We start from the raw sequence: 25208 nt of genomic DNA, 5'->3' as shown, positions 1-25208 counted from the left end.
GAGTTCGGATAAGGAGGGAGAAGCAGAGTTCCACATGAACTATTCGGATCGTATCCATACTTGTCTCCGTAGTCCTACTTAGACAAAGGGATATCTGTGGGTATAAATATAAAGCCCCTTAGGAGGAGAGAGGGGAGCGAACATAGAGAGATCAACACTCGCCGCAAGATATCGACATTAGAGATAAACCTAAACAGACCCCGTCTAGTGCTATTGGAGGCCGACAAGATGGATCTAGCGCTATCTTTGATCTCGCCATAGCCAAAGCAATCTGGAGGACCCACAGCCATATCACCGATTGGTCTCGTCAGACTGATCTTGACGGGAGTTCGTCGGTATTCCGTGACTCAGTTGTTCTCCTTTGTAATTGCTACCTATTCTCATAATTACATATAAACTGAATGTAAGGCTTCTTGCCTGAACCAGTATAAAATCCTTGTCTCTGTCTTTTTTACCTCGATCTCGTGTATACCCCAGCACCATCGTAGTCAGGATCTACAACGTCGACAATATATTAGTCCAAATAATTCTAGAAAATTATTACATACAAAATATGACTGTTTCTACGAAAACATATGCTAAGAGTTGTATCACAAATTCAATTTGATTTGATAAGTCACTACTAGAAAAAGGGTAATCACAGGCGGTCAAAATCGATTTTCGCTGGTGGCTGACCGCGCCACTTGCAACTAAAGGTCAGTGAAAATAGAGTATTTTTACAAGCGGAGATTAGCCGCCTACGGAAATAGATTTTCGTTGGTGGTTCGCAGGCGGCTAAGTTATATTGTCCGACTACAAAAAATATTTCAATCTCGGCTGACCGCTAAAATCCTTGGCCAATCGTACAATCCAGCCTAAAATTTTGCAAACAAAACTGAATCCAAACCAAAATCGATTTTTCAGCTCAATTTCACAGCAAAAAAAACCAATCAAACGAGCTCGCCACAGTCGTCGTCGCCGTTGCCAGGTAGAAGCTACCTCACCGCATTGCCGTTGCCGAGATGAAGCCCTAGCCGTGGTCGTCCTTGCCGTCGCCAAGCCGAAGCTTGCTAGCGGTAGGTTCGCCACTCCTGGGCTCGTCGTAGGAGGATCCGCCTCTCCGCCTCGCCTGAGCTCGATTGTCGTCCAAGCCACGCCGGATCTAGGAGAAGAGAGAGAAGGGAGGGGAGCGGAGAAGTTAGCAGATCTGGACCGAGCCACCTCTCCCTCCACTACACCATCGCCCACGCCAAGACCCTCCACTATTCCCTTCGCCGCCGTCTCCGTCGAGCCAAGAGGGAGAAGCGATTGCCACCGCCGAGCCGTGCTCCTGTCCCCTCTCCTCCCTCCACCGTGCTGCGCTTGTCCCGAGCCGCCTTACCGCCCCTTCTACTGCCCTCGCCCCCACTGCCAACACCCTTTGCTCCTTGGCTGAGAGTGATGGAGGGAGAGAGGGAGGACCAGAGACATGAGAAAGAGCTAGCTCGAGCTCAGTTGTGCCACGTGGCTTTAATAGCGCTACTACCTTTTTTGCGAGCGGACCTCTTTATGTCCCGCCTGTAAAAAAAGGGACTTAAAGAGGTCCTCCTATGGAAATAAAGGTATTTTCGCATGTAAAAATTGATTTTTACAGACGGGGCTAGATCTATGGTGCTTCTTCTTATTTTCACAAGCGGGATTTTTTTTAATTTGCCTGAAAATGTAAAACATATGTGTCAGGAAAAATCTTTTTTTGAAAAAGTAGTGAGTATGTTGTACATGTAAAGTACAATTATACCTATGGATCGGAATCAGAACAAAGAGTTTTTCAAATTCATTTCATTTAAAATAATAATAAACATGTAAGATAATATTTGCTTTAAAAAAAGAAACGTCAAGTCCAACTGCAAATGCTTTTTAGTCGATACATAAGATAAATTAAATCGAGTTTATGGTTATATACTAGGAATAATAATATTGCGAGACATGCGGTATATATTTTTATGACATCAATGTTTCAGCATTTTTTTTCACATAAGTATTTAATTAGTTGGCATTTTAAGAAGCGAGGGGCATTATATACATATATTATTCTGTATATATAACCTGTGCTGTCAAGTACTGTTCAAACCCGCATCCGTACGTATATGCCCTATATAACACGTGCAGCCTCCACATCCGCAATGCAAGGCAGGCAGTAGCCATCAACAGCTTAGCTATCGGCAAGCACATCTAGTCATAGTGACCATGACCCCGTTTGTAGCAGCACTGGTTGTGCTTTTCGTCCTCTCTAGCTCCATTAATCTTGTTGCTCATGGCGGAGACGCTGAACCCGGCGCCTATATGGTCATAGCAACCAGCTCCATGAAACCAAAAGCTTCCTGCTCTGGCCACAAGGGTATAATTTCTTCTATATACTACCTCCATTTTTTAATAGATGACGCCGTTGACTTTTTCTCACATGTTTGACCATTCATCTTATTTAAAAAATTTACGTAATTATAATTTATTTTGTTATGAGTTGTTTTATTACTCATAGTATTTTAAGTGTGATTTATATCTTATATATTTGCAAAAAAAAATTTGAATAAGACGAATGGTCAAACATGTGAGAAAAAGTCAACGGCGTCATCTATTAAAAAACTGAGGAAGTATATATGATGAAGCTGAAATGTGCAAATTTTTGTACAAATTCCTGTTCCTGAGAGCATCTTAAATATTAATTTTTCAAAGTTCTCATAATAAACATATAGTATATAGTGTGTGTGTGTCTATATATATATATATATATATATATATATATATATATATATATATATATAGTGAATCTATTCTGCACCCCTCCTCTAGAATAACTATTCTACACCCCCCCCTCTCCCATGGGCCAATCCCACCTCCCCCACCCTTCATAGGGCCCAAATCCCCCCTCCCACCTCAGTCAAAGGCTGGTCAAAGCCCCCTCCCGCCGGTCAAACCCGTCCATTGACTCCCTCCCCCGCCCACCACTGTGTTGTCCTCGTCTCACAGGAATTCTGCAGTAACGGAACGGTCATCGTGCAGTAACAGGACAACTTTCTCACAGTAACGACATCAAAAAATAGTCATGATGGATCTAGTTTTGTTGAGCACTTTTTTACGAATATTATGGTGCAGACGGATTAGAAAAATAATATATAAAGTGAGAGATATTGCTCTCTAAAGATTGATATTTACTTTTTTTTTAGTTCTCGTCTCGCTGGAACGGCGTAATAACGCGACAGTCAATATATAGTAACACGGCTACTTTCCGCAGTAACAACGTTATAAAATAGTCATGATGGATCTAGTTTCGTTAAGCATGTTGTCTCGATTATCGTGTAGTAACAAGACTATTGTATTATTGTTTAAAGATTAGATTATAATAGTTTACTTGTACTAAGCTTGCTACTATGTATCTTTATATGAACGAAGAAAAGTACTTTTAGCACTTTGTGTTAACTTGTGACTATGCATATGCACATGTATTTTTAGCACTTGTATTTTGCACAAGATTGAGATTTAATAATTTAGCTATGCACAAGTAGTGGTATTGTAGTAGTACCATTAATAACATATGTTCTCTGTTACTACAGTTTCATCATGATGTTACTGTAAAAACCGCAGTAACAACCTATAAATTTCGCAGTAATAACCTATAAATTTCGCAGTAACGTACCGTGTTACTGCACTTCTGCGATAATATTACTACCAAATCATAGTAACAAGGTACGATTCCTATAGTAATATAACTGGTTTGTTCTCATAAAATTTATATAGAGGTAGAAAGCAAGCAAGCGATAACCCCTAATCACATAGTGTTATTGGGTAAATTGGTTAGGAGAGCTTATTATAAACTATGGGGTCATGTGTTCAAGTCTTGATTTTGCTATTTTAATTTTTAGTTTTCTTTTTAAGGTGAAGCAAAGGAAGGGAAAGAGAATAGACCTTGGGAGGAGGGAAAATATGAGATAAAAAAAGAAGAGATCGATCAAGCGCCGGGAGGAGGTCCCGGTGGAAAAATAGGAGGAAAAAAAAAGAAAAGAAGGAAGAGAGAAGGGATCGATCCTGGTGGAAAAATAGAAAAAAAAAAGAAAAGAAGGAACGGGAGTGAGAGAGAGAGAGAGATACGGAGGGGGAGGAGGGAACAGAAAGAGAGAGGGAGGGAGGGAGGCGCCAGGAGGAGGAGGGGATCGAGAGGGGGAAGGCGCTGGGAGGGGAGCTCGACAGAAAAATGAGGAGGGGGAGGGACGCGACGCGTGCGGGAGGAAGAGGGGAGGGGCGGCGCGCGGGAGGAGGCCCACGGGAGGGAGGAGTGGGTTGGGTGATGCCGTGATGCGAGAGGGGTGTAGAATAGTTATTCTAAGAGAGGGGTGTAGATTAGAGCTACTATATATATATATATATATGTCTTTTCTAATGAAATAATTAAATATCTTAACCGTCTACACATCATACTGGAGTAGTTTTTCATAAGAAGGTTTTTTAAACCTCTGACGAACGGACTAGTGTCATATGCACAGTTGCTCCAAGTAACGAACCGTCGGTTAACAGCACTTGGGCACCGGGCCATGCTCGCCGGCGTATTCGGACACGGACAACAGCACCACCGACGACGATGTGGCCTCCATGGGCAAGGCGCTCGACGCCGACCAACTCCGCGTCGCCTATATCCAGAAGAGGCTCGCTGGCGACACCGGCGACGGCGCGGATCCACATAAGTTTGTTGAGGGTGGAGACACTCATGTGGTAAGTAGCCTCCAGGTCGCTACTGGTGCTGGCATTGGCCAAAAGCCCCATCTAACTGTAAGCCCCATCTCCTTGCTCGATACTCCTATATATATATAACAAATATCTCATCATCCTGTATATGTGAATGAATTTATAGTACTACGTATATTTTTATGTACTTCAATTCTCTACTATTATACATATATAAGTTGATTGATTTGTTATTATAGACGACGAGGTTAGGAACGACGGCGACGACTAATTCGGCACCGGATGGCACGTCGGCGGTGAGCCAGACGGTGATCATCGACTCGGGCAGCGACGTGCCATGGGTGCAATGCCAGCCATGCCCGCTGCTGGTGTGCCACCCGCAGCGGGACCCCCTGTTCGACCCGGCCACCTCGACCACGTACGCCGCCGTCCCTTGCAGCTCCGCCGCCTGCGCGCGGCTCGGCCCCTACCGCCGCGGCTGCTTGGCCAACTCGCAGTGCCAGTTCGGCATCACCTACGCCAACGGCGCGACGGCGACCGGGACGTATAGCTCCGACGACCTCACACTGGGCCCCTACGACGTCGTCAGGGGCTTCCTCTTCGGCTGCGCGCACGCCGACCAGGGAAGCACCTTCAGCTACGACGTCGCCGGAACCCTGGCTCTCGGCGGCGGCTCACAGTCTTTCGTGCAGCAGACGGCGAGTCAGTACAGCAGGGTGTTCTCGTACTGCGTCCCGCCGTCGACGAGCTCCTTCGGGTTCATCATGTTCGGCGTGCCGCCGCAGCGCGCCGCGCTCGTCCCGACCTTCGTCTCCACGCCGTTGCTGAGCAGCAGCACCATGTCGCCGACGTTCTACAGGGTGCTCCTCCGCTCCATCATCGTGGCGGGACGCCCGCTCCCCGTGCCGCCCACTGTCTTCTCCGCCAGCTCTGTGATCGACTCCGCCACCGTCATCTCGCGGATTCCGCCGACGGCGTACCAGGCGCTGCGCGCGGCGTTTAGGAGCGCGATGACCATGTACCGGCCGGCGCCGCCGGTGTCCATCCTCGACACGTGCTACGACTTTTCTGGCGTCCGCAGCATCACCCTGCCCAGCATCGCCCTGGTGTTCGACGGCGGGGCCACCGTCAACCTCGACGCGGCGGGGATCCTGCTCCAAGGCTGCCTCGCCTTCGCGCCCACCGCCAGCGACCGCATGCCAGGGTTCATCGGTAACGTTCAGCAGCGCACGCTCGAGGTGGTGTACGACGTCCCCGGCAAGGCCATTCGATTCCGGAGCGCCGCCTGCTAAATTAATTTGCTTGCTTGCCAAACTAGCTTGGTTTATTAATTAGCTTGGTTGATGAAATAATTAGTCAATTTAATCGCTGTTTATCTTCTCATGACATGTTTATCCTACAGTACTAGTAGAGCATCTATGATCTCTATGGAAAGGGATTAAAGTAGCTGGCTTGCAGCATGCATTGTCTGCTAAAGTTTAGGCTAGCTAGCAAAGCTCTTTTGTTTATGTTGTCTGCAATAATTAGTTAATTATCTTGATGTCATTTGTGCTCGTGTGAGATTGTAATATCGAGTTATGTCCATCTTATCAAGTCATGTACTACTTTTCCCATATCTATAGCCTTTTTACATGATTTGTTCACTGTTTGTGCGCCCACATTTAACTACTCTCCTTTTTTTAGGTTTTAATGTGTGATGTCATTAATTTTTAACGTACATCTGACCATTTTTATTATTTAAAAGTTTAGGTAAAATATATATGTTATGTTTAAAGTAATTTTAATGATAAAATAAATAAAATGAATGAAATAACATAATTTATTAATGATGAATTTTGCTACATGACATTTAAAATTCATGTAATTTGCCGACAAACATCGTAAAAACCGTATCACGACACAAGTACAACTAATAATTTGCTGAGGACATTTTTGGCCTAATTAGAGAGAGAAATTAATAAAAAGATAAGAAATGACCAAACATGCATGTCCTCAAAATTGAAGGTGTCATGCATTATTAAAAATCAGAGAAAGTATTAATAACATAAATAATCAAACATGTCTCTAAAAGTAAATGTGTCATGCATTAAAAATCCGAGGGATCAGTATCTTAGTGTCGGTTTAGCCGGCCTAGGATCCTGAATTCAGACAGTGCTCGTCTTTATACGCCTTTATATGACCAGCTTTGGTGCTCCACACCCTTTAAAATTCGTCCAAATAAAATGTATGTATATGGACCAACATACAAAAGAGGATCACACTCCGTCTCTTTCTGCGAAAAGCGAAAAAACGTGCACATCCATGGCTCAACGATAAACCAACTCGCTTTCATATGCTTATAGCTAGTATTGGAGAGCTGCACTTAACACTGTATCTCTATCTCACCATTTTTACGGCTATGATTGATCAAGCTTTATGCAAGAATATGATATTAAGTTCCTTCTTAATTAGTATCCTCTTAGGTAGTAGCCGCATACGATAATGCATTATCGCATGCAATCCACCAACCGGTTTCCTGTCCATCAACTGACCCCCCAGGGGACCGATTTTTGCTGGCGCTGGTATTTATGGCCCGCCTGCAATCTAATGGGGTCTCATCTGAAAAAATAATTTCTGTAGCAGTGAGTTATCATGCTATCTGTCTGGAGTATTTAGATTACATCGAAAACAAGCAGTGAACTTTTTCCTTTTGTGGGTGAAACTATCAGCCGGCCGCAAGGTGTGAACTGAACAGATTTAATTTTATATAATATATGTTATTTTCACACATTTAAATGTCAAATTTAAAGAACTTGCGAATTATAAACATTTAAAACACATGTGGCCTGTATGGTGGTAGCTAGGCATATTATTAACAAATTAAAGCAACCACTCAGTAGTACATGTTGCAGATCATACATATATGTTTGGATCATACATATTTGTAGTTTGGTACAGAGATAAACCACCTGATCTCTGTCTTGCAGATGTACTTTAAAAGGATACTCCCTTCGTGTCATATTGTAAGACATTTTGGTTTTAAATAGATTCATCTATTAATCAATGCATATGTTTTGTATATGTGTCTAGATTTATTAACATCTTTATGAATTTAGAAAATGCTAGAAAGTCTTACATTATGTAACGGAGGAAATATTTTTTTTGTTAGTTAGCTTAATTATCATTTATAGGAAATCAATGCCATTTAAAAGGGCCAAATAATTCAAACTTTCAGCCAACTGTTTCACCATGAAGCTCTGCAGTACATAATTAATCTCAAGGTGGGCAAATAGTTTTTGGACATATGATGTTTCTGCTCGCCTTTTCTGCATTATATTGCTGAATAATACTATCTCCAACAATAATACCCTTAACAGGAGACCCATTGGACGGTATGCGTCGCCTGCGGCAAAAGGGTCATGCACCTATTTCTTGCCTTCTCCAACAGCGAACGCAAATGGAAACCCTGCAATGCAGACAGTTTCCTTCGCGGGCCCGCGATGAAATTTTTACGCGGGAAACGGAGGGTGTCGTGCGAGATATACCGGGCGCGGGGCGCGGGACTGTGGGGTTGGCTCGATGGCAGGATTGTTTTGCCGCCCCGGCTGCATGTGAGAAGGGAGTCTCAGTGGCAGCGAGGTAGCCGCCGGCGAGCGACCGTTCGGACAAGGCCGAACGTTGGCGCAGCAGAGTCAATCAGAACACAGGTAATCTGATTTCTAGCATTTGCTTGTTCGATGTCACATTCCCTTTTAATTTGTGGCTAATTTGTCCCTAAATTGGCTTGGCTTTAGACCTGCACTTCCGTTGTGGTGGCCATGGCTTGGAGTTACGTCAAAATGTCAATGTTCGGGACAGCCGCAGCATACTCCGAGGACGATGAGATCATGGCCGCAGTGGTCATCCTCACCCAGACGCCACGAAAACGCCCTTGGGGAGGTTCAGTCCCTGGTCACAAGACTTACAAGCGTGATCGAATTGCAGCAGACTGGCAATTGAATCAGGACTACTTCGTTGAACGTCCACTGTACAATGAAGAACATTTCAGGAGAAGGTAGAATCTTTGGCCCAGTTTCCATTTTCATGAAATATTTGTGTTGAAGGAAATGCCAACATTTTCATGATCAATTGTATATTGCTCACTATTCTTGCAGATATATTGAATTAATTTGATAAACAACTGTAATTTTGGGTTGTAGGTTTCGCATGAGACGGGAATTGTTCCTTCGAATAGTGGATGAGGTCACAGCCAAGAACAGGTTCTTCACACAGAGGAGAAATGCTGCTGGGCAGTTAGGATTCTCTGCTCTTCACAAGTGCACGGTGGCTCTAAAGATGCTAGCATATGTTGGACCGGCTGATGAGTTGGATGATCATTTGAAAATGGGAGAAAGTACTGTCCTGAAGACCCTGATGGAATTTGTTATGACTATGATCAAGGTGTTTGGCAAAGAATTTCTTCGTCCTCCCAGGAGTGAGGAGATAGAGCACATATTAAGCATCAATTTGGCCAGAGGTTTTCCGGGAATGATAGGTAGCATTGATTGCATGCACTGGGAATGGTCTAGCTGCCCGACTGGTTGGCAAGGCATGTACAGAGGGCACAAAGGCAAGCCAACTCTAATACTTGAGGTAGTGGCGACCGAGGATCTTAGGATTTGGCATGCTTACTTTGGTTTACCAGGGTCTCACAATGACATTAACATTTTGCATCGTTCCAATGTGTTTGATGATGTGGCTAAAGGGAGGGCACCCTCTGTTGAGTTCCATATCAATGACAACATCTATTCCCTTGGATACTACCTAGCAGATGGCATCTATCCCGATTGGGCTACACTAGTGAAAAGCATTGCTTTGCCAGTTAGCAACAAACAAAAGGTATTTTCAGAGCAACAGGAGTCGTGTAGAAAGGATGTGGAGAGAGCTTTCGGTGTCCTGCAGGCTAAGTGGAAAATCTTGCATAGGCCAGCTCGTTTATGGAGTCCAAAAGTACTTAATTCCATCATGCGTGCTTGTGTCATACTTCACAACATGGTAGTTGAAGATGAGCGTGGGGTTCAGCTACCTACTGTCCATCCATCAGAATGGCCTGGAGTGTCCGACCCACCTATTAACCAGGATAGGGAAATCCCGGCAATTGAAAAACTTGTTGATGCTCAAAACATCATTCAGGACAGAGAGACAGCAGCATTGCTTCAAAATGACTTGATGGAACACATGTGGATGCTATATGGCCAATGCTCTGGTCCCTTTGCTGCAAATCACAGGAACTAGTCTTTAGTTGTAGGCTTAGTTTTTTTGCTGCCTACTCATAAGACCTTTGTATTTTGTTGGCTGCTCACATGAACTATAGTGGCTGAAAGATATTTTGTTGCCTGTTGGTAAGAAATATATGACATTTTGTTGTTGATAAGAAATATATGACATTTTGTTGCTGAAATGAACAATTGTCACTACATGAACAGACACACATCACTCCAATAGATAATAGTCACTACATGAACAGACACACATCACTCCAATAGATAATAGTCACTACATGAACAGACACACATCACTCCAATAGATAATAGTACAAAGTTGCACACAATAGAAAAGTTCAACTCAAGCGAACCAAGTTGGACATATATTCAACACACACGCTCCTTAGTCTCCGTTGTTCAAGGGACTACTGAATCCTCTGCGCTCCATGATTTGTCGTTGCATGCCTAGATAATAGTTCTTCAGATAAGGGGGGACCTTCTCAATGTCAATGGACATAATACTAGACTCAGCTGACATCAGTTGAGCCTCAGTCTGCTTCTCCCTAATCTCATTTTCCTTCTTGTGCTGCTTCACACTCATCTTCATATGCTTCTTCTGAAGGTTGAAAAGATCCCTCTGAATTTTAATTTTTCCGTCCTTCCTACTAAGGATTTCAACCATCTGCTGGTCTTGCTTCAGTTCGGTCTTCTCTGATTTCTCCTGCAACCGCTGGAGGACTTCAACTGCTGTACTAGATGATGATGTCTCTGCATAGCTCTTCGATCTACGCCTCTTCGCACTATCCCTACCCTCAGGCCGTGCTGTGTCTATATTCTCATTCCCAGATTCTGCATGGCCGGCTACAGTATGGCCTTGAGTTGAAGGAGGTTCCATTCGATCAGGTGATGTAGAGTTGTTTAGCTCAAGAAACTTATTGTTCCATTTGGCCTCGTTGTGAAGTAGTTTCCAACAATGCATGAAGGTAAAAGGTTCTGTCTTCTCGTACATTTGTACAACATCATCTATCTGCAAATATGAATATAGATTAAACCTTCTATCAAAAATAAATATAGATTAAACCGGTTAGAAAGTAACCATATGTAAATTAGATAGATGGAGGATAATATGAGTGAAAGTATACCCGATCCTGCTCATTTTTTCCGCTCTCATTTAGCCTATCAACGGCTGCTTTGTGCCCACAGAACTTGTTTCGCTTTCTGAATCAATGCCCACCTGTGCTGAATAGCAATCTGGCTACGGTTGGACCCTTCAGGTTTGTGCTCATTGAAATAATCATGCATCCTCTTGTAATAACCACCTGAAGTTTGATTCACACCTGCATGTTATGCCACCATGTTATTTGGGCATCAAAGAATTCATAAAAGATGTTGCAAATGATTACCTGTAATAGCGTCTTTGCTAATATTCAGAAATGCCGAACACACCACCATGTCCTCCTCTTTGGTGAATGCAGTTCCTCTCCTGGACACCTTCTTCTTCTTTGCAGCCCTCTGTGATTTCAATGATGGAGGGTCCTCAGAGCCAATGTTGTTGTCAATGGAGAACCCCTGGCTAGGTTGCTCATTTATAGGTGGGCATGACATTTGGGACGAGCCATGCATGTTGAACTAGTGATGAAAAGGACTGTTAATCATCGATGTATTGATATGTAAATAAAGAAAATCATCATATGCATGGCTGCAATAAACCTGGGGGTTCGGAGGAACATCAAAAGAATGCAAAGCGGCAGAAAAACCAAAAGCCCACTGATTTGTCCCAAATATTTCTTCAGATTCACCAGCGCGAGCACTTGAGCCACCAATACTTTTATCCATCATCCTATTACAACAGAGATTCAATCAAACATGGCACAAACATGCTGGGGAAGGTGCGGTCAACAAAAATTTGAGCGGCGTCGCTGGGGCTAGGCACAGCATGCGGCGCGATGCGCCCTTGGCCAGGGTGCGAGCGGCCGCGGCCAAATCCATGTCCAGAGAGAGGAGAGATGGGACCGGGGATGAAGGAGGGTGGGTTGGAGAGAGATCCATACCTGCGAAGTCTAGCTCAGAGCAGATCTCGTCGGCGGCGGAGCTTTCCCTATCGCCGGGGCCAGGTGCGCTTTCCTCTTCTCTCCACCTCCCGCGAAACAGTTGCGCCAGGTGTTTCGGTCGAGGAGAGAGGGCACTCATATTTGGGTTCCGCCTCGGCTAGCACCTAAAATAGGTCCTTAGTATGGGTACTCTGTTGGACCCTGTTTTTTTCCGCTACAGTAGCCTGGAGCACGCATTTTGGGTTTGGGTGTCGCTATGCCTAGCCTGTTGGAGATAGTCTAATCTATACTTCCACTTGAGATTGCATTGTGCATGCACTGAGCCATCTATCCATGCTTGGACCTGTACTGATAGGAAAAGCTTCTCTTTTTTTTTTGAACAAGTGGCAATCTTCTAATTAGTTCTGATTTCTGAATTAACTTTTATCTCCTCTCATTACTGCCATAGAAAGAACATACAAAAGAAATAGATTGGCCTGATGCTGTGCTGCTTGTTTAATTTCAACCATAGAAACAGAAATACAACATTGGCTTATTTTCTTCTCCTGTTTCTCAAAAATCTTAATAATGCAGAAAAATATTGCAACTATCATTGCAATAGAGAGGCGATTTTGCAACCCTTTATTTGGCCTAGTATAGTTTTAAAATATAAATGCATTACTCATCAGGTAAAGTTGCTAATTTAATTTACTCCGCCGTCCCCACCGCGGCCTCTTACTCTACCTTCCCCGCCGTCCCCACTGCGGCCGCCGTCACCACCGCCGAAGCCGCCGTTCCCGCCGCGGCCACCGTGACCCCCGCGGCCACCTTTCCTGCCGAGGCCGCCGACCCCGCCGCAACCACCGTCCCCGCCGCTGCCACCGATACCGTGGGGGCCGCCATCCCCTCCGGGGCCACCCTCGCCGCCGATACCGCCGGGGCCACCCTCCTCGGGCGCCATCTCGGCGAGCCCCAAAGCGGCCGCCAGCGCCTCCACTGCCGCCGCGGCCACCACGGCCTCCGCGACCGCGCCCTCCTGGTTGGCCGGGCTCACCAGGTTGGCCAGGCTCGCCGGGTTGGCCGTCCACCGGAGTTGGCGGGCATGGCTGCGCTTGATCGATCGGCGTGAGATGGGTATCGTATTTATGGGATTTTCTTTGTTTTGGTAATCAAGTACGCTCAATCTTTCCTTTCCTTTAGTAATAATGATATGTTTCAAAATGGAAGGGATCACTAGCTCAGTCTTAATTTCCTTTCCAAATTAAGGCTGATCCTCCGTCTCTGCGCTCCATCTTCACTAATCTCTACTTCTATGCTTCATCGTAAAATACGCCTTCGAACTTGCTTGCGCACTTCTGCTAGCCTGTCTCTGAAGAACATATGCTCTCATTTTTAACTTTCAAGTTTCAATTCTGTACTAGAAATCATGTATATATCCCGTGCATGTTTTATATAAAAGTAAGCAGTGCAAAAATCTTCTTTCAGATACAGAATGAACAGGTGATATGCACTAACTAAGGTTCAGGCACTAGCGGGGAACCCATCTTTTGTCCTGGTTTGTAACCCCTTTAGTCTCGGTTATGCAACCGGTAGTTCCGGTTAAAATAACCAGAACTAAAGATGCATAACAAGTAAAAAAACCAAGACGCTCAATACAGGACTAAAGATGTGTGCCAGTTAAAATAACTAGGACTAAAGATGTCTATACCCTAAAGATGCATAACAAGTAAAAAAACCGGGACACTCAATTCAGGCCTAAAGATGTCTATAGTCCCGGTTAAAATAACTAGGACTAAAGATGCATACCAAGTCAAAAAATATAGACAAAATTCCGTATCTAGCATCAAAAAAAGTTGCTCTTCCCTCTATAGCAACTCTTCCCTCTATTGCATCCAAACTTCAAAAGTTCCCTATCTAGGCACCCTCAAAATTTTTCTTCCCTGTTTGGCACTTCCGTTAGTTTTGAGGGTGACGGTGTTAACTAGCAGGAGAAAAGACGGTTTTGCCCTTTTTTAAGTTTTTGAGGGTGGCGGCTGGGGGCGACAGCTCAGGCAGCGTACCTGCGGGCTCGGCGGCAGCAAGTGGAGGCCGGCGACAATGGACTCATCTCTCACAGATGAGCGCCCGTCGTTAGTATGGATGGCGCTGCAGCACATCGTCGATGGCGTGGATTGGGGGTGGCAGTTGGGAGCAGCGGCGCTGGCGGCGCACCTACAGGCTCGGTGGCTGCGAGCGGAGGCCGGCGGCAATGGTGACTAGTCTCTCCCAGATGAGCGGCCATCGTTGGCGAGGACGGCGCCGCGACACATCGTCGGCGGCGTGGTTCGGGGGTGGCGGCTTGGAGCGGAGGCGGTGACTACGAGCAGCGGCTCAGGCGGCGCACCTGCAGGCTCGGCAGCTGCGAGCGGACGCCGTTGGCAATGGCGACTTGTCTCTCGCAGACGAGTGGCCGTCGTTGGCGAGTACGACGCTACAGCACATCGTCAGCGATGGGGTTCGGGGGTCACGGCTGGTAGCAGAGGCGATGGCTGCGAGCAGCGACGTGCGACCTCGCTGGCGCCGCCCACCACATGCGCCGCTGTTAGCATTGCCGCTTAAACCGCGCCGCCTCTCCCCGCCAGCTCCGCGTTGCCGTCAGGACGCCCAAGAGGCGGCCGACGAGCTCGAGGTCCTGCTGCCGGCTCGCGCTGTCGAAGTGTGACTTCTTGGGCTCCATCTCCAACAAGGACGTGTGGGAGGCAGCGTTGACAGAGACCGCATCAGCCGGCACAGCGGTGGCGGCGCCGGCGAGGTCGCGCGTCACCACTTGAGCTCTCTCCTCTTGCGCTTGGTCGAGCACTGTAATGGGTCACGAGAGCAAGAGCTACAGGGCCGAGTAAGCCTGGGGCTGGCTGCCCGTGCTGGTCTCTTGATGGTGGGTCCATGTCTCTTGTTTTGACGGTGGAGGCTAACCGGAGTAACAGAAATGCCAGATAGGGAAGAAAAATTTTGAGGGTGTCTAGGTAGTGAATTTTTTAAGTTTAGATGCTATAGAGGGAAGAGCAACTTTTTCTGATGCTACATAGGGAATTTTCTCAAAAATATATGTGAGATGTGGGATTTGAACTCAAGATCTCTCACCTCAGTCCTCACATGCGTTTGTTAATGACCAAATTTGGTAATTCAAGTATCGGAGCTAGAGATAAAATCGAAGCGAAATCCAAGGGATAAGTTGTTTCGGAAACAGAGTAAGGATCGGCTGAAGTCCGAATCGGCTATGGTCAAGATCGGCAGAGTTTGAGTTGGACAAGGTTAGCCGATTAAGCCGATTTTGGTAATATGACTTGGTACACGTCATCGGGTTAAGACAAGGTGCTTCATATGGATTGCCACGCACGGATTGAGTCCCAGAAAGGCAATTGTATCTATTAATTAGGATATTTTATGTTATTTCCTTAGAGATATGTTTGGGCAAGAGTCTGCCGTAAAGACTTGTGGTGTCTTAGAGTTGTAATAGAGTTAGGAGTCGTGTCCGGCAAGGACATACTATGTATCTCGGGTATAAATATAGCCCGAGGACCATGTAAAAAACAACACACGTTCAATACAACTTCGGCGCATCGCCACCCTTTTTACTTTCATTCTATTTCGACGAGTTCTTGCTTTCGGGTCGAGATGCATCAATTTGATCTTCAACCAGAGGTATACTTGTCATGGCGGCTTGCGTTCTCGGGATTAGTGCTTCCATCTTTATAACACTCTAATTCTGTTTATGTAAATCGTCGAGTTATCATATATGCGTTATAATCTCTATTAATCGCACTATATAACTTGTTATCGGCTGATTCTTGTTGTTAGGAAACAATCGGTAGAGTTATATTTTGCTATCGATCTAGATTATATCGTGTATCCACCATCTCTTACATATTCTCATCATCTTGCTTACATCTTGCGCTTGTCTTTATGCTTAATGCTGCATCGGTTGAGTTTGATCTATTAAGTAATATCTATAATCATGATATCTAGTTTGTTTTATGTTTATCTAGGGAGATAGCATCGGGGTTTCAGCCGATCTTACCTAATTTAACTACTTTATATCCTTATATGCTTGATTGATATATTAAATATGCCCTTTATGTTAAGATCTTATTGCAATAAAGTATATTAGACTTCTGTTTGATATATTCTAGCTGTTTTAATATCTTAATATAGAGTAGTATTGGAGTATTAGCCGTTACATACTAGATCTATCTGATCGGCTATGCTATAGACGTTTATAATCTTTATGTTAATGTATACTTCGATCTAAGTGATTTATACTGTCTCGGCATGGCGACCGATCTATCCCAATCACTTGATTTAAATATACATCGACAGAAGAATTATATATCGTTAATATCTACAGCCGATCGAGTAGATTTAGTTCTGTCTTGCTTATTTATAATTGCCAATCGATTCAAATATGACATCGGCTGGAAGATAAATGATATGTCATCAGCGACTGGCCGATCGGCTATCATTTATGGATTTAACCACGATTTTCCTGTCTTTATTTCTTGTTGATTGCAGGATCAAATCAACTGGAACGCTCACGAACCTAAAGGCAAGATTTTTGGACCTGCACTGAAGTTAAGCAGATCTTCCAGGCCAGTGTATGTTTTTCACAGCCGATTGCCTTTATATCATTATCTACATATAGCTGATTGCTCAAAACCCTATCGGCATCGGCTGGAATTGGAATCGGCTAATATCGGCTATCGGCTGGAATTACTCCATCGGCTTGTCAGCCGATCGGCTGTTTTATCTGCTGTTTGCATATCTTGTCAGTTGCAGGATCAAACTGACTGGCACGTCCGCATCTCATCAACCTTTTGGACCAGCACTGGAGCTAAGCAGATCTCCTAGGGCGGCGTGTTCGATTTTTTCGTCAACACAAATTGGCACACCTGGTAGGACCACGAATTTTATATCCACATGTCTGAAGAAGAAGTCAATGCCAAGATCATGGTCACAGTGGAGAATTTAACGGAGGAACAGAGGCAACAGATGGAGCAGTTTGTAGTTGATTTTCAAATGCGTTGTCTTCAATGTTTCAACATGACACTAGAAGGGCCAACTCAGAAGACTCGATTCCCCAAGCCGATAGTTGAAATACTTCAAGATACAGTTGATGAAGCAATTCATCGCGCGCATTGTTTAATCAATCTGGAGTTTTGGCAGATACAATACAAAGTTTGATCAAGGTAACAGTTGATGAGTTAATTATTCAGAAAAGCCAGCTCGGGGGGCAGATTGCAGAACAACAACAATATCGGCTCGGGGGGCAAACATATCAGTATCAACATGATGAGCCATATCAATATCGGCCAGAAGAACTTCATCAATATGGGCATCAATATAACAATGATTTGGCCGATAGAATTGCAAAATTAGTAGAGGAGCAGTTTGGAATGAGACCTAAGGAACAGATCCATATGTATCGGCAGCCATATCCTGAGTGGTTCGATAGAGTTCCACTTCTGCACCGATACAAGATTCCAGATTTCTCCATGTTTTCAGGGCAAGATGATGTATCTACAAAGGAACACATCAGCCAATTCTTAGCACAATGTGGGGAGGCATCGGCTGAAGAGGCTCCGAAAGTTAGATTTTTTCCATTGTCTTTGACTGGATCGGCCTTCACATGGTTTTCATCACTACTATCGAATTCTATCGGAGAATGGGCCGATCTTGAGAAGCAATTTCATGACTACTTTTTTGCTGGCATCAATGAGATGAAGCTTTCAGATTTGATATCAGTTCAGCAGCAAGAAGAAGAATCGGCTATAGTATATATCCAAAGATTTCGTGATGTTCACAGCCGATGTTATTGTTTGAGTCTAAGTGATGAGCAGCTCGCAGATCTTGCATTCCAAGGGTTGTCAGCACCTATCAGAGATAGATTATTTTGCCACGAGTTTGATGGCCTGGCTCATCTAATGCAGACGGTATCAGCTCATGAAAGTCGATTGCAAGAAGCAAAAGAAGATCAGTTTTGGAGTTATCAAGATCAGACAGAACAGAATTTTGGAGCATGAGTCATCACACTCCAAAACTGGGGGGCATGTGTTAACGCCAAAATTTGGTAAGCCCAAGGTCATCATCGGCTTAGAGTAACTATCGGCTTCAGCATCTCGAAATCAGCCGATGGGAGTTATCAAGTCGCCAATAGTCGGATTCCTGCTATATTCGGTTAAGGAAATTAATCTACTAAAGGAAGCTTATCCATAAGCAACTGAGTTCAAAGAGGATGCGGCATGGCAGTTTATCTATTAATTAGGAATAATTTGTTAGTTTCCTTTTATCTTTAGGAAAGTGTGTTTAGTGTCCGATAAGGACTTTATGTTTTCTTTTTATCTTTAGAAAAGTTCATTTCTTGTCCTACAAGGACTAGTATCTACCCATGGGTATAAATATGTACACCCGGGGTCATTGTAATCAATCTCTCGATCAATAATACTCTCGGCGCATCGCCACCCTCTTTACCGAGGTTTTTACTTATCATCCGGCGGAACTTGGCACCTGACGCGGGGCTGCATCGGCTTTCGATCTCCGGCGAAGGGGTAAGTCCTACGTTCCACCGGTCCTGGTGAATCTATCGGCTACATTGGTGTTGTTTAAGGCTGCATCACTTCGATCTCTTGGATCGCTCTGGTTTGGTTGATATATTTGCCTACCTGATATCTTAATTCTATCTCTAATTGCATTGTGTTTAGAGACACATCGGTTTAGTTGGGACTATCTCGGTTAGGTCCGATCTTCTGTCTTAGCCGATATATCTCTACAATCACAATGCTGTTCTAAATAGATTTGTTATATCCATCACATTAGACAGATCTATCGGCTTATCGAGTATTAGATTATCATATACAAATCTCGTGCTGCATCGGTTAGGTTCGACCTACTAGATTGTTATTGATAATATAAATCTTGTTAAGCCGATAGGTTCATGCTACTGTTTTATTGGGGTGCTAGCCGATAAGTTATCTGGACGTTGCATCGGCTTATAAGGATTGCATATATATATAAGTTGGATTTAGCCGATGACAACAAAGGTTTCACTGTTTATCTAATCTTGTGGATTTTATGACATCGGACCTCCAGCCGATATATATTTCAACCTTCGGATCAGCGCTTATTATATTATATCATGTTGTTAGCCGATTGGTTTATACTGGATTATATTATTGTTATATCATATTATCAACAGCCGATTGCCTTTATATCATTATCTACATTGGACATATAGCCGATTGCTTAAAACCCTATCGACATCGGCTGGTATCGGCATCGGCTGGAATTACTCCATCGGCTTGTCAGCCGATCGTCTCATTGATCTACTATCTGCATATCTTGTCAGTTGCAGGGTCAAACTGACTGGCACGCCTGCATCTCACCAACCTTTGGACCTGCACTGGAGCTAAGCAGATCTCCCAGACTAGTGTGTGTTTTTCGCGTCAACACAAATACAACAAACACCAAAAATAGCATTGTAGCGAATTTCCACAGCTTAACAATGGCATCGGAGCGAATCCCATTTTTACGATGGCATTTCAGCGAAGTCTATTTCTAACGATGGCACATATACAAATTTGCATATGTGTCATCGTTATAAACAGGCTTTGCTACAATGCCATCGTTCAAATGGGATTCGCTCGAATACCACTGTCAACCCGTGGGCGTTCGCTAGAATGCCATTTTCACTATTTGTTGCATTTCCAAAACATTTTCCCTCAAAATATATTTTTCTCAGACCGTTTTGCCCCTAGGAGTCGTGCTTTTCTCTCTCTGTGGCTCCAACGCGAACAGATCGAGCGAGAGGGAGAATGGCCACCGCCGGCGCTGGCGCCGCCCAACGCACGAGGCCGCCGCCGCCGCTGCCCTCAAACCGAGCGCTGCCAGCCTGCCGGCGCCGCCGCCCGACTCACGCGCGCGCTGTCGGCCTACCGCTGCCTTTCCCCCATATGCGCCGCCGCATTCTTTCCCCAACCGCGCCGGCGCCGCAGCCTCCCCCCGCCCAGCATCCATTCCTCTGGGTCGTCTCCTCAACAGCCGCTGGCGCCGCCGCATTCTTTCCCCATCAAGAATCATCATCATTCCTCAGCCAAGCAGTGACTTCTTTGAGCGCTCAACGTTAAGAATCATCATCATCCGACTCTGAGGAATCTCCAGAAAGAGTTAACAGCATCGCAGAAGCTCCATCAACAAAGACCGCTTCACGGTCTTTACTTGAGGCTTGTGCAGGAAAAGGTATCAGAGAATTCCAACCCAAAAGCCATGCACCGGCCTCACAACTACAGATTGGGATTCAACGTACCCCCTTTCCAAGATCAGCTGTTGCAAAACCAAAGCATGCATGTACTGTTGTTGCTGTTGCGGCGGCGCGGATAGGGGAGAAGGCAGCGGCGCGCACGTGCGTCGGGCGGCGGCGGCGGCGCGCGCGCGTCGGCTGTCGGTGGCAATGCACGCGTGCGTCGGGCGGCAGCGTCGACGTGGTCGGCGTGGTGTCGCTGTCTTCGCCCTTCTCTCCCTCTCGCTCTATGTGGTCGCAGACGCCAGTGTGAGAGCATCTCCAACAGCATGGCTATCTCACTCTCCAAGCTAAAATTTAGCAATTTTGGATAAAAAACAGACTCCAACAAATTGGCTATCTCACTCTCCAAGCTATTTGGCTGGCCAGACTGGGTTCCTCGCTGGCCAAACTTGGCCAGCCAAAATCGGATGGCCAACCGTGGGGCCCACACCGTTTCTCTTCCCCGTATCCCTTTCTCTGCACACTTCGATGCCGCCCCATCCCCTTCCACTGCATTGCCGGCGTCTCCTCTCCCTGACTCCCCTACCGTCCCCCTTCCGCCATCGCCTGTCGGTGAGGCGGCACCTCCCCGGCCCGCGCGGCCCGCCAGAGCAGAGGGAGCAGGAGGACCGGAGCTCAACAGAGTCGGCGACCACCAGATCTTGAGCTCGAGCTTGTCCCTTCCTTTCGTTGCTCTGCCTGGTAGAGGAATGGCGGCCTTGGAGCGGTGGCGACGGACGGGGACAGAGCAACGAGATGGAGCCTACCTCGGATACACGTCAGGACTCAGGACAAGAACCCACCACCATTAGCATCTGACAGATACCTCACTGAAGAAAACAAAGATCAATTTGTCACGATGTACTCATTGACTGCACACGATTAATTATGCTCAGCGCGGAAGCAACAATGAGAACGACGATGACGCCCCTCTGTGCAGCGGCGGCGACACATCCCAGCTCCCGTACGGCGGTGACAGAGAGTTGAGGACCCGCTACCGCCCTTCCAGTATTCTCGCCCTTCATCTTCGCCATCTCCCGCTGTTCGTCCGTGCAACATTGAGGATCGGAGGTCGGAAGCAAGGTCGAGAGGCGGAGGAGAAGCGCCGGTGGGGCGGCACGACGGCGAGCATCGCCAAGGCCTCCCGCTCGCGGCCACCGGCGTCGAGGGCATGAAGGGAGTGGCAGCGGCAAGGTGTTGTCGGCGCTGTCTCCTCCGCGCCAGCCGCCTCCGACCCTGGCCGCATCCGACGCGGCCGCCCTCATCGGCCATCCAGCATTGCCCCCTCCACCTCCGCTCCACGGGTTGTCGTCGAGGTCGTCGTAGAGAGCCGCCGCCGCCGTCGCCAGCCTCTGCGTGCTCACCGTCGTGCGGGAAGAGCGCTGAGAGGAGAAGAAGAGGAAGAGAAAAAGGAGGAAGATGGTGTAGGAGAGACTGACGTGTGGGTCCCAGTGTCATAAGCTTATAATAGAGAGTGTAGATGGAGAGGCTGTTGGAGCGAGGAATGAGTTTGGCTTGACAAATCAATTGGAGAGCTAGTTATATGGGTGTTTGGAGAGTCCGATTTAGAGAGGCTGTTGGAGATGCTCTGAGAAACGCATATGTGGATGGTCTTAACCACATCCACGCCCAGGGGTAAAACCGTCCCAAAAAATTATTTCGATAAAAAATATTTTGCAAATACAACAAACACCAAAAATAGCATTGTAGCGAATGCCCACAGCTTAACAGTGGCATTGGAGCGAATCCCTTTTTACGATAGCATTTCAGCGAAGCCTGTTTCTAACGATGGCACGTATACAAATTTGTCTGGCTCAAAGGCATATATACAAGGCCCACTGCCAGCCAGAGCACAGCTGTAGCAGAATCCTAGAAAATTCAGCCCAATCCAGCCGCAGCCCAGGGACTTGTTCACCTGGGCCTAAATGCCTAATCACCATACAAAAATCGAATAAAGCAGACTGAATCTCTCTCTGTGTGTGCTCAGCCAGCTTGCTAGATCACCTACCTACCAATTCGAACAAAAGCATCCATTATTTGATCGATCGATCAATTAGCTCGATCTCCATTAACAAGTTGTTGATGCATCGATCCATGTTTACATCCATTGATTAATTTAATTAGCTGCAAGAGCAAGAACATCATATCTGCTAGCTCGTCGTCGCAATCAACGATGGACTACTTCAACGGGACGGACGCGCACTGCGGCGGCGCCGTCGGCGCCATGGGCTCCTACGTCTACAACCTCACCTCCTCCTACGCCGACCAGAAGAACGAGGTCTCCATCGTCGCCACCTCCCTCACCATGCTCCTCCTCGCCGCCCTCCTCCTCGCCTTCGACCTCCTCGCCGGCGCCGCCACGCTGCGCCCCGCCGCGCGCCTCGTCCTCTCCGTCTCCCTCGCCCTCTTCCTCCCCGTCACCTCCTACCTCTTCTCCGAGGCCAAGAACGACGTCCCCGGCGCCGGCGACGCCACCGACGCCGAGCTGCCTCTGCGTGCGCGGCTCATTCTCGCATGGATGCTGCTCGTCGAGCTGCTCCGCAAGAAGGTGGAGGCCACGGTCACCGGCACTAAGGGCGCCAGTGGCGGCGGCCCCACCAGCCGTGCCGGCCGTGTCGCCTTCCTCGGTTACCTCGTCTTCTTCAACGTCCACGGCGCCGGCCGGAAGGCGGTGTTCGGCGCGCTCTGGGTCGTCGCCGCTGCCAAGCTGGTGCAGCGCGTCGCGATTGGTGAGTTCGTTAAGCGCTCCTTCGCCTTCGGCAAGAATCCGCAGCTTCTCGCCGGCTACATGGCGCAGACGCTGGAGCAGCAGGAGCGGCGCCCGCGGCGAGACGACGAGCTCATGACGAGCTGCAAGTACGCCGTCATGGGAGAGGAGAACCTGCAGAGGGAGGCCGGGCCGAACGGCTACCTCGTCGACCTGCGCAAGACAGTCGCCGGCGATGACGACGCCGTCGTCACCGTGGGCAGAGTGTGGTCGCTCGCCGAGAGTGACCAGCTGCTGGTGTCCAACCCGAAGCTGAAGCGGCTCTGCCTCTCCTACGCTCTCTTCAAGCTGCTTCGCCGCGAGTTCGAAGAGACGCCGTTGACCGCCGCGGAGGCCGGCGACTGCCGTGAGCTCATCTTCCGAGGCCTGTGCAACGACGGCGGCGCCGCGACGGCGGCGGCGACGCTGTTCGAGGTGATCGACGACGAGCTCGGGTTCGTCACCGAGTACTACCACTCCGTCCTCCCTGTGATGCTCGCGAGCCCCTTCTTCCTCCTCGTCAACTACATCGTCTTCCCCGTCCTCGTGCTCGGCCTCTGCCTCATGACCGTCGTGCTCTGCGGCAACGGCTACATCGCCTTCATCGCCGGCAGCATCAAGAGGGACAACTACGCCGTGTCGTTCGGCTTGCTGAGGATGACGAGGTGCCTCCTGAGCAGAGTACTCCGGTCGCCGTCGCGCTCTTCTCCTCCATTGACCTCTCCATCACGTTCCTCCTCTTCCTCACCATCCTCTACGAGGAGGCGTGGGAGCTCGCCGTCTTCCTCCTCTCCAACTGGCTCACCGTCTCCATGGTCTGCGACTACGCCGTCAAGCCGCCGAGCCGGCTCCGCCGCGCCGCCATCCGCGGCGTCCAGTGGGTGACGAACAGGATGAGCCGCCGCAATTACCTCCGTGTCAAGCAGTACTCCGTGCTCTGGTTCTGCAGGCTCCCGCTGAAGCTGCCGGCGGCGGCCGTGCCGGAGGAGGCGAAGCAATCCATCGTGGAGTACCTCGCGGCGTACGACGGCGCCGTCGCCCCGCTCAGCGCCGGCAGGTCGGCGGTGGCGGCGAGGAACGCCCTGTGCAACGCGTCCCGGCTGATCTCGTCGGCATGCGAGAGCGGCAGCGTCGCCGAGGTGATACTCACATGGCACATCGCCACCAGCCTCCTGGAGGTGAGGTGCCCGCCGCACGCGGAGGAGGAGGCGGCGGCGGCGGCGAGGTCGAGCACGGTGGCGACGCGGCTGTCCCGCTACTGCGCCTACCTGGTGGCGTTCCGCCGGGAGATGCTCCCCGACGACGTCGACTGCACGGCGCGGGTGTACGGCGCCATGACCACGGAGCTCAAGCGGGAGCTGGGTCTCAAGGGCTACTACTTCTCGACGGACGCCACCCGGTACGGGAAGATGATGGCTATCGCCGGCGGCCAAGAAGACGACGAGGCGGCGGCGGAGGAGACGACGGTGGTGCGCAAGGGGGCGAGGCTGGGGAAGGCGCTGATGGACGAGGCGGCCGGCGGCGACGAGGCGGCGGTGTGGAAGCTGGTGGCCGACGTGTGGACGGAGATCGTCGTGTACGTGGCGCCGGCGAGGGACGCCGAGCAGGTGAGGGCGCACGGCGAGGCGCTGGCGCGCGGCGGCGAGTTCGTCACCGTGCTCTGGGCGCTCGTCACGCACACCGGCATTGCCCGCCCCGCCGCCGCGTCGGTGTGATCGCGGCATCGATCGGATGGTGATTGAGGATACTGATGGTTGGAGTGGTACAGTAAAGATTGGTTTGCATGCATGGATTGGCTAATTTTTGGATTGATTGATTGTTAATCACTTCATTATGATTAATTTGCATCCCAATGGATTGGTGTAACATCATATATCTGTGTGTTGATGCATGTGATATATACATACATACATGATGTGTGTTACTGTGTTTTTTTTCATGTAAAGATCATGTTGTGTATGTTCCGAAAAGCCATCAAAATGTTTGAAAAAAAAACAAGATAAGCCAATATTTGATATATGCTCAACAAACCTATAAATTTAAATTTAACTTATACACATTATTCACAGTTTTTTGTACTTGTATTGTAGGTTGAATTTGAATTTGCATGTTTGTGTAATGAAATATATCTATCATTCTATTTTAAAAAAAAAACAAATAGTGACTATTTAATAACCTAGAAAAATGAGAGGATACTCTAAGGG

General features: G+C 47.7%; 2 protein-coding genes and 2 pseudogenes across 3 annotated transcripts; 2 read left to right on the top strand and 2 right to left on the bottom strand.

The window, feature by feature from the left end:
- Positions 1-2152: 2152 nt before the first annotated feature.
- Positions 2153-6338, top strand: LOC4339938 (aspartyl protease family protein At5g10770). 2 transcript variants are annotated; one of them, XM_026026100.2, is made up of 3 exons: positions 2153-2356; positions 4497-4779; positions 4935-6338. In XM_026026100.2, the coding sequence occupies exons 2-3, from the start codon at positions 4603-4605 to the stop codon at positions 5985-5987; spliced, it is 1230 nt and encodes a 409-aa protein (XP_025881885.1). In that variant the 5' UTR covers positions 2153-2356; positions 4497-4602; the 3' UTR covers positions 5988-6338. The 2 variants fall into 2 exon arrangements, with proteins under 2 accessions (XP_025881885.1, XP_066167303.1); XM_066311206.1 differs by having other exon boundaries at positions 2158-2356; positions 4528-4779.
- Positions 6339-10320: 3982 nt separating this feature from the next.
- On the bottom strand, positions 10321-12079 carry LOC112936125 (glutathione S-transferase T3-like; annotated as a pseudogene).
- Positions 12080-12650: 571 nt separating this feature from the next.
- LOC107277479 (uncharacterized) lies at positions 12651-21292 on the bottom strand. Its single transcript, XM_026026195.1, has 3 exons — positions 21124-21292; positions 14539-14785; positions 12651-13053 (listed from the first exon to the last, which is right to left on the bottom strand). Exons 1-3 carry the CDS (start codon positions 21290-21292, stop codon positions 12651-12653), a joined length of 819 nt encoding a protein of 272 aa, XP_025881980.1.
- A 991-nt stretch (positions 21293-22283) lies between these two features.
- Positions 22284-24940, top strand: LOC9268350 (uncharacterized; annotated as a pseudogene).
- The last annotated feature ends 268 nt before the right edge of the window (positions 24941-25208 follow it).

Source organism: Oryza sativa, chromosome 6, assembly GCF_034140825.1.
Source record: "Oryza sativa Japonica Group chromosome 6, ASM3414082v1".
NCBI lineage: Eukaryota > Viridiplantae > Streptophyta > Magnoliopsida > Poales > Poaceae > Oryza > Oryza sativa.
This window is presented reverse-complemented; position numbering and strand designations above follow the sequence as displayed.